This window comes from Lonchura striata, chromosome Z (assembly GCF_046129695.1).
Source record: "Lonchura striata isolate bLonStr1 chromosome Z, bLonStr1.mat, whole genome shotgun sequence".
Classification (NCBI taxonomy): domain Eukaryota; kingdom Metazoa; phylum Chordata; class Aves; order Passeriformes; family Estrildidae; genus Lonchura; species Lonchura striata.
This window is the reverse complement of record NC_134642.1, coordinates 16,649,110-16,662,452: the sequence shown is the minus strand read 5'-3', so window position 1 is coordinate 16,662,452 and position 13,343 is coordinate 16,649,110. Positions and strand designations below refer to the sequence as shown.

The 13,343-nt window shown below is 35.5% G+C and overlaps 1 protein-coding gene across 5 annotated transcripts in view; it reads left to right on the top strand.

Moving 5' to 3' along the window:
• Window positions 1-13,343, top strand: part of RFX3 (regulatory factor X3) — a 117,542-nt gene that overhangs the window by 48,793 nt on the left and 55,406 nt on the right. For all 5 annotated transcript variants that reach the window (XM_021531727.2, XM_021531725.2, XM_077790525.1 and 2 more), the window contains exons 2-3: window positions 4,524-4,648; window positions 12,601-12,698. In XM_021531727.2, the coding sequence (XP_021387402.1) occupies window positions 4,532-4,648; window positions 12,601-12,698 (215 nt within the window). In that variant the 5' untranslated portion in view covers window positions 4,524-4,531. The remainder of the gene's footprint in view (window positions 1-4,523; window positions 4,649-12,600; window positions 12,699-13,343) is intronic.

Below are 13,343 nucleotides of genomic sequence, written 5' to 3'. Positions count from 1 at the left end.
AAAGCCTGCCATTACTGCATGTGATTATGAGATCTAGTTCAGTTTATCTTCTGTGATGTTTTGTTTAGGCTTCTAGAGGAGAAAAAAGAAATTTCCTGCTGCACTTGAAAGTAAATTACAGGCTTTCATTTTCTGCATTGAATTAAAGCCTGCTACATTATTTTATCTAAACAATAAAGCATATGTAGCTAACAAAACTTTGCAAACTCTGATTGCTTAAAAAAGTAAATTAGTTCAGTGTGAAGTAGTCCAGGAACAAAATAAACCATGATCTGACACATTTTAATAATCCCATTTGATAAGTGTTAGAGTAAGTTACACTCTTAAATCATTCTGTCTTCATATTTCAACTCAAGAAAACAGAAGGATTCCAACTGAGAATTTGGGTATATTAAAAAATCTTTAGGGAATTTAACAGACAACATGAAACTGCACAGAATTTATAGGAAAGCAATAATTTTCAGCTTTGCCTAAGTCCTGCCCATTATACAGAGGTAATACTAACCTTGTTGCATTCAGCAGCTGGGTCCCGACAGTATCTTTTCCCACTTGGATAGGTTAATTAGTCTTCTTTCAGAATGTGGCCTGTTTAGCTTACATTCACATCATGCAACAAGCGCTGGCTATACAAAGCAATACCATTAACAGATGGGTGTGTCCAACTGCTTAATTAGGCAGAATAAAAAGAACCTTGTCAAACATTCATCTGTTGTTTGTCATACACCTGACGGTCTAATTAGGCAAAGATGACGTCTTTTCTGCTGTAATATTCACTTCCTTTACTTACATGGAGGCTCAGGGAAAAAATGGGAGAGTTTTCATTTAGATTATTGTTGTGGCTTTAATCCTAGCCAACAGCCAAGCCCCAGCAGCCACTCACTCTCCCACCAGTGAGGTTGGGGAGAGAATCAGAAGGGTAAAAGCTGAAGAGCTCAGGGGTTGAGATAAGAACAGTTTAAAAGGGAGAGCAGAAGCCACACACACAAGGAAAGTAAAGCATGGGATTAATTCAGTGCTTCTCATGGGCAGGCAGGTGTTCAGCCAGCTCCAGGAGAGCAGGGCCCCATCACACATAACAGAGACTTGGGAAGAAAAACACCATTGCTCCAAATACCCCCCACGCCCCCACCTCCTTCTCCTTCTCTCACTCTATACACTGAGCATGATGCCACATGGTCTGGAACATCCCTTTGGTCAGTTGGGGTCCCCTGTCCTGGCTGCATCTCCTCCTGACCTCCTGAGCATCCCCAGTCCCCTCCCCAGTGTAGCAGTACCGAAAGCAGAAAAGGCCTTGGCTCTGTGCAAGCCTGGCTCAGCAGTAACAAAATTATCTCTGTATTTTCAACTCTGCGTTCAGCACAGCCTAATGCCAGCCACTGTGAAGAAGGTTAATTTTGCCCTAGCCAAAACCAGCAGTGTGTGCTCAATATTAATAAAATGTAAAGGAATTACACTGACTGCATCATTGACATGATGCTAGAAAAACTTCCAGTAAATTGGAAGATATTTAAGGCGAACTGTCAGACCATATCATATGGCATCTAGAGGCAAAAATCTGTACAGTGTACCGAACTATAATAAAATTTAGTGTTTAGGATACAGGCTTAAACCAGAACAATGGAAGCAGTCCTGGCTGAATGACAGGTGCTCACCAAAACCACTCTGTCACTCCTCCAGTCCTCAGCTGGACAAGTGAGAGAAAATGTAACTAAAAGCTCATTGATGAAAATAACAACAGGGAAGGATCACTCACCATGAGAGTGAAAACAGATTTGACCTGAGGAATATTATTTGAATTTATTGCCAATCAGATCAACGTAAGATAGTAAGAAATAAACCTAAATCTTCAAAAACATTCCCCTCCCCACTCTTCACTTCCTCCCAGGCTTAACTTTATTCCTGATTCTCTACCTCCTCCCTTCCAACAGCGCAGGGGAATTCAGAACGGGGATTACGATCAGTTCCTTACACATTGTTTCTGTGGCTGTTTCCTTCTCAGGGGCTGAACTCCTCGTGGTCTTCCTCAGCTTCTGTGTAGGGATCCTCCCACAAAAAACAGTCCTCCATGCATTTCTCTGAGAGTCATTCCTATGGGCTACAATTCTTCACAAACTGCTCCAACATGGGTCTTTTACATGAGGTGCAGCCCTTCAGGACCAGGCTGCTCCAGCACGCCTTTCCCCTGGAGTCACAGTCCAGCAAACCTGCTCCTATCTCAGCTCAGGCACCTTCTGGAGCCTGCTTTTCCACTGGCATGTCTGCAGGTTCTCTCACATACTCTCACTCCTGTCTTCTGTGACTGCAATTTGCTTCTGCCCAATAACTTCCCCCCCCCCCCCCCCGTCTTTGATATGTTATCTCAGAGGCACTACCACTGTCCCTGATGGGCTCAGGGCTCAGCCTTGGTGAGCAATAGTTCCATCTTGGATCCAGCTGGCACTGTCTTCATCAGACATAGGCTTCTCAGAGAAGCCACCCCTGTAGTTCTCCCTTGCTTGCTACCCAAGCCTTTCCAGACAAACACAATATACCCATCCCTCCTTCCTCACCTGTTTTTAAACAGCCTGCATTCCAGCCATGGGGTTCATCTCACCACCTTTGAGTAATCACAACTAGGTTGTAACTTTCTAGCAGCATGGAGGCTTCCAACTCCATATTTATTGTGTGGACATCCATTTTAATTGTTAAGGTTTTAACATATAAATGTAATCTGGAGTTCTACTTCTTTATTCTTTTTCTTTTATATGCTGATTTTTGTCTGGTGTGCTGGGTCCTGAAGTGCATCCACTGTTTAAAAGTAGAGGGTTCAGTTAACATGAGACTCTGAGAGTCTGTTGATTAATCTGAAATTAGTTTGATCAAGAATTTATCAGTCTTTCTGAGTATTTCAGAAGGGGAATTTAAATCAATCAGGTTTGCCATAGGCATGATTTCCTGGAGTTTAAACCAAGCATGGTCCCAATTGGCAAGGTCCTTGCCCTGTCGCCTGACCTCATACCAAATTTTTATACCTGTTTCCTGCTTTGCAGTGACTACATTTAAATGCAAAGTGAACTAGAGACAGTTGGAGGGAGGAACTGCAGAAATCCAGTCTTAAATCAGCTTAAACTACTATTGAACCCAGCCTTGTGGGGAAAGTTTGTTGCTGACAGCTGGTTCTGTTGTTAAGCAAGGAGAATGCTGAATTCTTTTTCATACAATAATTCATTCCTCCTGTTATCTAGTGGTATGTTCCTCAATATTTTTGTTATGGTTTTGTCTCAAAAAAAATTGTTGAGTTTTTGGGGGAGCTTGTTATTTGGTAGTGGTGGTAGGGATTCAATTTTCTTCGCTGTCAGCCATGTGGGTCTCATGTGTTAAACTGAAAAAAAATCACTTGCATAAGTCATTCTAAGTATTTATAGATTTTTTTCATATAAATCTATTTTATTATGCATGATAAAGCTACTAATTTTTAGTGACAGTGTTTCTCAGATTGCCAAAGTGTTTTGTAGCTAGTATAGTTTAATAGAGACTGAGGGCAGTAAAAGTTTTCACAGAACGTTTGGATTACAGACTAGTAGTTTGCGTTTTTTCTCAGTGATTCTTCACAGACACAGTCTTCTGTTTTGAAGGTACCAGGTGAAGAAGAACTTGCCTCATCTGTTTATTATTTTCAATGGTTACTCGTCCACTGCTTTATAGAAATTTAAGAAAAAAGGGAAATAAAATGCTGATTCACAATTTTGAATTCGTTTTGGTCTGTCACCATTCAATTGTATTGTCATTTTGGCTGTGCAAATTTGAGGAATTTGCAGCTCACAAACTGTGTTTCATATGAGGACATGTCATTCTTGGTTGTCTTTTTGATAAGTTTATTTTTCAGGCATTTTTCTTGATTCTTGAACCATTTCTTTATTCTACCCAAATTTTAAACATCCCTTTAAACATGAGGGCCATGATCATAAGCACTTGTCTACCATTTATGTATTTCTAAATTATTTTAGAGTAAAAAAAATTCTTAATAATTGCTTTAATGCTTTCTACTGAAGAAGGTTATTTGAGTGTTTTTTTCGCTGTGGCTCATTAAATGCATTTCAGAGGTTACTTTCCAGAGTAGAGGCCTTCATTCTGTGGCCACTTCAAGTTCAACTTTGAATGTGAGTGTATAGAGATTTTAGTATAATTCAGTAAGACAGAGAAAAAATGGTATTGAATGCTGACCAGTTATTTACAGGCTGAGAGATCTGCTGCTGATTTTTCTTACTTAATCCTAAAGGGACAAAGCTCAGATAAGTGACATATTTTTTCATATGTAAGCAAAGGCTATTTCAAATATAAGTAAGATAAAAATAACATAAAACTCTATTTATACAAACCTGTGTGCTAGCAGGGGGAAAAATATTTGGGCTTCTAACACAATTGGTATTATCTAATTTTAAAATATTAATAGAAATAAGGGGCAAATTAGTGTGCTAATGTAAGTGGCAAAATAAAAACATTTATGCACTAATTTTTGGATTTTATATTTTAATTTTATTCAGAGATCACAATGCAGACATCGGAGACTGGGGCGGATACAGGTTCAACTGTGACTTTACAGACATCTGCGGCTGGCCAGGCAGCAGTGCCCACACAGGTAGTGCAGCAAGTACCAGTTCAGCAGCAGGTATGTGGCTGTTAATTTTGAGAAGATTAAAAAAAAAAATTCTAATAATAGTTCTTTACAATTTAATGAAGAACTTGGTTTTGTGCAAGATGCTAAAGGAACTTTTGCTCTGCTTTATAAATTTTAGTTTGCTGGAATGAAAATAACCAGAGAAAAGCAAGCTATTTTCAAGATCTTTTTCTTAACTAGAGCATCTGACAAGCTCTGGTAGTACTCATACATGATTCTAGCTGTTATTTGTTATATAATTCATGCAGTAGCTCACAGAAGTTTATTTTATGTTACTGAATATTTACGTTTTTCCTTTAAATAATGCATATGTTTCTGAAATTATTGACTATATAATTTCTTCATCTGTTTGGATGTCCAAGTAAGTGTAAAACAAATGTAAATATGAAAAGCACTGTTCTTTGCATCTCTAGACTTGAATGCATGCAGATATATGCACAGTCTCATGAAAGTTTTTGTGATATGACAACCAATAACCCATAATGTAAATTTGGCAGAGAAGGAAGATTGGTGTAGCAGCCAGCGCAATGTGCTGTTGTGTTACATGAGGTGGTTACTTCTATGCAGCACCCATGAGCTTTAGAAGAAATAGAAGCAGAAATAAATGGGGAGCTAAAAAGGAAAAGTATGGAGATAGAAAATGGAGATTCAGTGTGAAAGCCATGATGACTGTCTAGGACTTTTCCAGAAAACACAGAAAATAGCTGTCCATGTGATGGGTATTCTGGATGACATTTTATGTTTTTCATCAAAATCTGACTTCCCATTTTCCAAATCAGTAATATGAGAACTAGACATATTTTATTAAACAGTGTCATTAATTTCTGTGCTGGTGGAGTGCTTCTCTCTAAATTAAACTCTTCAGCAATTGTTAAATTCTTAAATTCCAGTGCATTTAGTTCCATTACTATAGTATGATGATTGAACTTAGCTAAACTTTGAAGGAGATTTGTCTATAACTCTTTTGTAAGATTTCTGAGTGAAAGACTATTTTCCTTTGTGAAATACAATCTGGATTATTATTTGATTGAGATCATCTTTCATAATTACAGATGTTAATACATGTTGTTTGTATGACTTGTTCCTTGCTATTTCTGTATTTCACTTTTTCAGGTACAAGATGGCAGTTTGATAGTGCTCCATGCTTGCTTATTTTCTCCATATCAGATGTACATACAATATTATGTACTGAATTTGTGAAGTGCTGGTCACTGCTGAAAACTGGTAACCAGTTAGTGCCATGTAGGATACTTTATAGCAGTTCTAGTATTTGTATTGATTGAACTGTAAGGTCAGGTTCTATGCGTTTGTGTTCAACTCTTACAGAAAAATTGAGAATGAGCAGGCCTTTGGTATTTGTAAACTTTGTTTGTGCAAACTTTCTACCTTTTTGAAAACTTCTAGGATAGAATTGGCTCCTTGTTTGTTGACTGGAGCCGCCTACTGAAGGGATCTCAGGTCCAGCAGTTGAAGTCTCTGCATTGAGAGTCTCATGAATGGTCACACTGGGAGTTTTCCTTAACACATTTTCTCACATAAATGATGCATTAATCATTGTCACCAACTGTTTATATCTTTTCTAAAGTAACGCTAGTTGTCCACTAATAATGTTACACATGTGTCAAAACATAGAAGCCAAGGATGAGATTGGGTTCTTCCTTCTTACCTCAGTAAGAACAGCAAACAGTATTTTTGTTGCCCTGAGTGTGCACAACTGTTCCTCATCATCTTTACATACATCTCCTTCCGTAAAGCTCCTTCTGAGTATCACCTTGTATTGAATACACCATCATTACATTGGATTGGTTTTCCCTGTGGACATAAGAAATTATACTTTTCTGACTGACTCTTAACACTGACTGTATAATCAGCATAATGTTTGAGAAAAGAAGTCTAAAGGAAGGGGGATTAAAAATCCAACAAGAATGTTCAGAAGTCCTATGCAGACAGTATTGCAGTGTTTGAAACACTTGTATGGGAGATATGTGTAGAGAGAGATGATAAGATTATGGAAGTAGTGAGGAGGAAGGGAAGAGTGAAATTGTGAATATGGTATGCCAAATGTGATGAAGAATGTATGTGGGATAGGTAATTTCAATTTCAGGGTTGAAAAAAAAAAAGGAATAGCAAATATAAAAACAAACACTGTTTTGAGGAAATTGCAGGTATGATCTGTCCTGAGGAATTACCTGTATATAGATGATTGCATTGGGCCTAAAGTGTAGGCCAATTTGTATAAAGGCCTCTATGTACTTTTAGTAGGAATAAGCCAATTTGCCTAAAGAAAATTAGGAGAAAGAGCCATTGTAATGGCCATTTTAATAAAGACATTCTTTTTATGGCAGAGGGAGGACTTATTATTTCTGTACATTCAAAGTTACCCATGTTGAAAGCTGGAGAGAAGGTTTTAGGCAAGAGTATATAATATATGGTTTCTTTTTTTCTATGATTTATAATGGACATGCTTAATGATTTTAGCTGTATCCAAATTATGTCTGAATATTCAAATTTTGATTATATTTTCTTGTGAATATACATTGCTAAAAACAATGGGACAATTCTGGGATTTTGTTAAATTCAAGGATACTGTAACATGAGTATTCATGTATATAGAACAATTCAGTGCAGGCTGAAACTTTCATATCATGATTTGCAGTAATTTATTACTACTTTCTAGTGAATAATGCAATTTTGGATGAATTTGTTTTTTAATTAATATTAAATGTATATTAGTTCATTTTTTCTAGGGTGGTTTCTGTTTCCCAAGGTTCTATTCCTGTATGTACACCATATTTAAATGACATTGCCTGAGTGCATTAATTTGGGGTTGATTTCATGACATCATGGTTCTTACATGCACAAAAAATTTACATTTTTTTTAAAATGAAATATTTTTGCCCTGAAGAAGAGAAAGCTGAATAAGTGGAAGGGCAGACTAGGAGCCTTTTCTCTTCAGCAGCATTAATATTCAGGCATCCTGTCTTTTGAAAAAACAATCAACAAATTAGTAACTTTTAATATTTCTGGCTAAAACAAATCCCTAATTTCCATGTAGCTGGTATTAATATACTGCTCATAAAAGTCAGTTGTAATGCTCCAAGAATAGGAACAATAAAGGTACCATTTATGAAAACCTTGATATTCCCTCTTGCAGAAGTGGCTCTAGTGGCAACTGGTTTCATGCAACACAGCAGAAGTCACTGTTAAGAGGGGATGGAGGGGAATAAGAAGCAAAAAGCAACAACACTAAGACCAAAAATGTGGGAGTGTAATTACATTCTGTTTAAATAGCTTAAGGAATTCTCTTAGTCTTCTCTTTCCTTGAATACAGGGATTTTTCATTAATTAATGATTGCTTTTTCAACAGGCAGTCTTCAGCTCAGTGCAGTAAGCTTCTAAGGATTCAGAATTAAACTCACTTTTGAGTTTATGCCGTGTGATATGGAAAAATTGGAGAAATAAAACTAAAATTAAGTTAATTCATAAAAATATATCCATGCATCTGAAGTTGGGCAAAGCATTTCTTCACAGTCAGTGAATTTGGTGGCCATCACATTCACAAAGCGTTCTATCATTCATTAACTGGGGATGCAGACTTCTGCTAATCAGAATTGCTCCTAATGCAAAATCATGTTTAGCATATGAAACACATAATCATGAGCTGACATTAGCCATTATATAAATATGAATGTGCTTAGAATATTACAGCATGTGCTATTTATATGTTACTTGCCAAAGGTAATCCATACTAATGAAGGAAAAAATTATTTTTATCTCCAAGGACAGAAAATGTTTTCACATCCAAGCTGTTTGCAAAGACACAGTGGATAATTATATGTTCTTTTTAAAATGGAATTTAAAAACCCTTATATATATATTGCTCTGTTCTTCTGGTCTTTGCTTAGTAGTATTTTGAACAGAAGCACTTTTTCTTGGAAATCAGCATTCACTCTTACATTTTGATTCATGCTTCAGTATAATTTCAGCATTTCAGTATGCTTTTATCCACTTTATTTTTGTTGACAAATTTTCATAGATAAAATATATCTTAGTCCCTCATTTGTTCCTCTAAGGTAGTATAATTAAGAATACAATTTATTTTTGCCTTTTTTTTCTTCTTCAGCTAGTAAATATAGCTACACATGTGTATTAAAATAAATCTCATTCACCTCTTGCCCTGCAACATTTCAGCTGCTTGCTTCTAATCCTATTCCAGTTTTTTATTTCAGGCTAGAGTCACTGAAGCAAGAGGAATGAAAGCTCTAGTATCTGACCTTATTTAAGTCAAAAATTGCTATACAAATTTGTTAATTTTCTGTTTTCCAGCCAGAAAATAATGAAAATTACCATGGCTATTTCACCAGTCCACCCTAGAGCATAATTTTGGAACTTACATACTCTTGCTGTTTTATAAATATTTTATCGTGTTTTCTATTTTGAGCCCATTTCAGTTAATTATTGGAGTATTTTTTAATACAAGAAGGCCATTTAGTTTTAGGCCTCTGGAAAACTCTGCAGGAATAGCCAACAATTTCTGCTCTGCCCCAAGAACTACGTGACGTAGCTGATAGTACTCCTTTAGCAGCTTAATAAAAGGTGAAAAGATAATGGTAAATAAAACAGATATGAAGAAAAAACCCACCTTTTTCATATTTTCCACAATTTTCATGGTGTTTTGTTTCCTCATAACCAACTTCTCTCAAATAATTTTATGCTCATAGAGAGTAAATATACATATGTAATTTCTTTCTGTTGAATATTAAAAAGAAGATTCAGAGGCACTAGATTTAAATCTCATTAAAACATTAAAAATGAAATAAAATAGGAAATAAAATTAATGTTGGAAATATTATATACAAGATACTTTCATCATGGCAGAGGTTTCATATACAAGGCCATCCTAAAGGCTCCTTACTTATTTTATTTGTTATAGCTTGACAGAAAAAATATTTGCCTCTAACCTTTCCCACCCTGAAGTTCTTAGTACGTTGCAGTACCATGTAGTGACTACAGCTTCCTATGGCAGGATAATGAATTTAACTGTAGCAGTACTGAGTTTCAGAAAAGCTGAAGCAAAGTTTTTTTGTAAACTTTTTAAATTACTATATTGAAAAAAAAAAAATCAGTGGCCCTCTTTGTATTGAACTTCAGTGTTGAAGGAAAAACATTTTCATTTTTTGAAAAGTAGGTAAAGTGTTTAATAGCTCTGTAGTATATCCATTCTTAAATATTGGTTTAAAAAATAAGTTACTTTCTATGCATAAACAGTCTGGATGTTTCTAGTAGTACTACATGTTAGGCTATTAGAGGACTTACATTAAAACTGCTGGAAAATTGAAATTAAGCAATTAAAATTTTAATTTTAACAAATTTTGGTATTTTGTTTCATGGTAAGTTAAATTTTTATTGTTCTTACTCCATATTAGAAGAGAAACACATGTTGGAATATTTCAGTTTCCTATCCAATAGACAGCAAACATTGATGCACTGTGTACACACTTTATCCCTACGGTATCATGTCAGTTCTGACAGAAAGGTCTCGCACTATGCTGAATCTGGTGCTTTTGAAATGGGTAGCAGCTTGTATTCAAGAATAATGTGAGGATATAATAATGCCTTATATAGAAAGGGAATGTGACCTGTCTGTTTTAATGCTGTGTTTGTACACAATGTAGAGTTCCATTTTACCAGTGTAGGCAGGTTGTAGGGAGAAAACCATGTCTCCGTTATTAACAGCAAAATAATGTGGGTTATTTTTAATAGGAACTAAGCCATATTCAGAGTGTGTGAATAGGGAACAAAGTGCATTTTGGTAGTAGTTGGGTGAAAGCATAGAATTGGTACTAACAACAGCAATATTTCCACAGTGTTTCCCCAGCTGTGCTACTGAGGGAGAAAATGGGGCATATCCATTACATGTCAGGTGACAAGCTACTGGTTTTAAGAACAAAGCCCATTTTCAAGATGTTTTCTCCCAGCATAGGTCAAGTCGATCACTCCCCTTTTCCCACTGATTGAAGGTCATAGAATTGACTCACCCAAAAGGAAGAAATATACCTACAGTTAAACTTAAAAAATATCACAATAAGTTGCAGATATGTTTCACAATAAAACATACATGGATTTTGGCCAATTATTGCATGAGTTTTGTCAGAGCTTGGCAGATCTGAGTTTTGAGAGGTACGGATTAATAACAAGCTTACAGATCTTTCTTACAGTGGATTTGGATCAAGCCCATTCCATGAAATGATGATTTGAATTAATCTAAGTTATGAAGTCAAAAGTGATGGAAATAGAAGCAATTTAATTTTGGAAGTTGTTTGCACAATACAGTCATTTATTTTTTTTAATTTAAAGAATTTTCAAAGGTCTTAGTAATGTGCATAATTTGATTATAATTTTATTGTGATTATTTTGAGAACTGAACCTTTCTGTTAAATAACTGAATATTGTTAGGAGAAGAAATGTACACACTTTGCTTTAATAATTAAGCAGACATCTTCAAACTATACTTTTTGAAGTTGAGAAATTGTATTTCAGGTGTATTTCTCAATTTATGTAATAATTCATGTGGGAAATCATAGAAGTTTGGATTTTAATAGGTATCTTAGCCATCATGTTCTTCTTGTTGGTGTTAGTGGACAGAAGGATCTGATTTTTCATCATGGTAATATAGCTGCATTCTAAGCTTTGGCTGTTTTCTCTCCTTTTTAGACTTTGGGTTTTACTGTCAACCTAAGGGAAAATTTCTGTAAAAGTCTAGATTTTTGTTTCATGTCAGAGTCATGGACTTTTATGGAAAAGTAGGGAATGTGCTTATTTGCAGAACTTTTTAAAACACAACACAGGTGAAAATATTAGATAAGGATATTTTTAAAGAGCTTTTGAAGTTGGTTCATCAAATGCATGAAACCCAGACTTATCTGGGACTATGGTGTAGTCATTAGAACCAAATGGTTTAGATTGAAGTAGCCTTATAGCAACAAATATGAGAAAAATTATTGTAACCTAATGTTAAATCTATTTGCTAAATAAGTGCATTGATACTTTCTTGATTCAATTCCTTGGGTAAAATTGTGTCAATCTGTGAAGTCTCAGTAAGTCCTTTACCATGTTTTAGATTCTGGACTGCTGTAGGACCAAATTAATGGCTTCTCTGAAAGCTGGAAGATGTTAAAGACTAAATTCTTCATCTTTACTGTGGCAGAAGACAAAAAGTTAGAATTGGAGAGAATATTTGCATAACCTGAAACATTCCTACAATAGTATATGAATCAAAGGAGTTGATTAGTAACTGTCCTTAGTGATACATGTGAAGATAATCCATGCCTTACTGCCTCTTGTTGTTTAGTTCATTGAAGTAAAACGAGATTGTGTTGGAGTTTTTAACAGCTGATAATCTGGGAAAGGGGTTACTCAGAACGGGGGTTTTGGCCCATAAATGTACACTGCAAAAAAAAAAAATCTTGCATCACTGTAATTTAACTCCAGTTAAACAAGAGCTAAAGAATCTTAATGAGATCATTTATTTCTAAACTTACTGCAACATATTTGAGCTATGATTTTAGGGCTTGTACTATTTACTTCTTAAAAAGAATAACAAAAAGCATAAATGTTATTGAATTATACTTTCTTCTGTAGTAAATGTAATTCTTCAGCTTGGCACAAACCAAAGTTACACTTCATCTTATCTTTGTGCTCTCCAGTTATGCCTTTGGCACTGAAGATGTGTATGAGTGTCATCTCCAGTGTTAGCACTCTGTTCACCAAATTTATAGCATAAATATTGTGTAAGAACAAAAATTTTCTTTGCTACTGGTGTGATGTACCTTTAGTAATTTTGGGAACTGAGATATCCCAAATTGTTTAGAAGCCACGGGGTGCACTGGAGCATCGGTATTTCTTTATGATATCCTGATCTTCTGTTTTTTTTTTGTTTTCAGGTACAGCAAGTACAGACTGTGCAACAGGTACAGCATGTCTACCCAGCCCAGGTTCAGTATGTGGAGGGAAGTGACACAGTCTACACTAATGGAGCTATGTAAGTCAGAAAATGGTTTGAACTTTAACGTGCATTAAAATGTGAAGTTAAATACACATTTTCTATCAACTACTGTATATTAATTTTAAAAGAAAAATTACTCAATTACAGTTCTTCCAGTGTCAAAATAGCTTTTTTGATGAAAATGTGAATTCACATTATTTGTTTTTATTAAGCAGAAGTTTTGTGTAAGTAGAATTCTTGTGATTGTTTTAGTTGCACCCTCTATGGCATAGTGTTGTTTGAAAAAGTATCTTCTAGTTCATGGCTACATTCTGTCTAAAACACATGTTGTATAACTTCTATCCTCAAGACAAAAGGTAGGGCCTTCTGTCTTCCTGGCTGCAATCCTAGTGGCAAATGATAGAAAGGTGCAGCAGCTGTAGTTGCTATCTAAAGAAAGTGGTAATGTGTGTAATTCAAGTGTTTCATAAAATGAGATCAGTTTGGTTTTTTTCCAAAGGAATGAGGAAAAGCAGAGGAAGGAAATTAACAGTCTCATTTGCTGCTTCTTTAATATCTTTTTTCAATGATTGTGCATTTCCTGCTTTCCTGAACAAGCTTTTTCATCATCAAGTTTCTTTCTTCAATACCTAAGCTAAGAAAGACTAAAAAAATGATCTAGATTTGATCTGACCTCTGGAC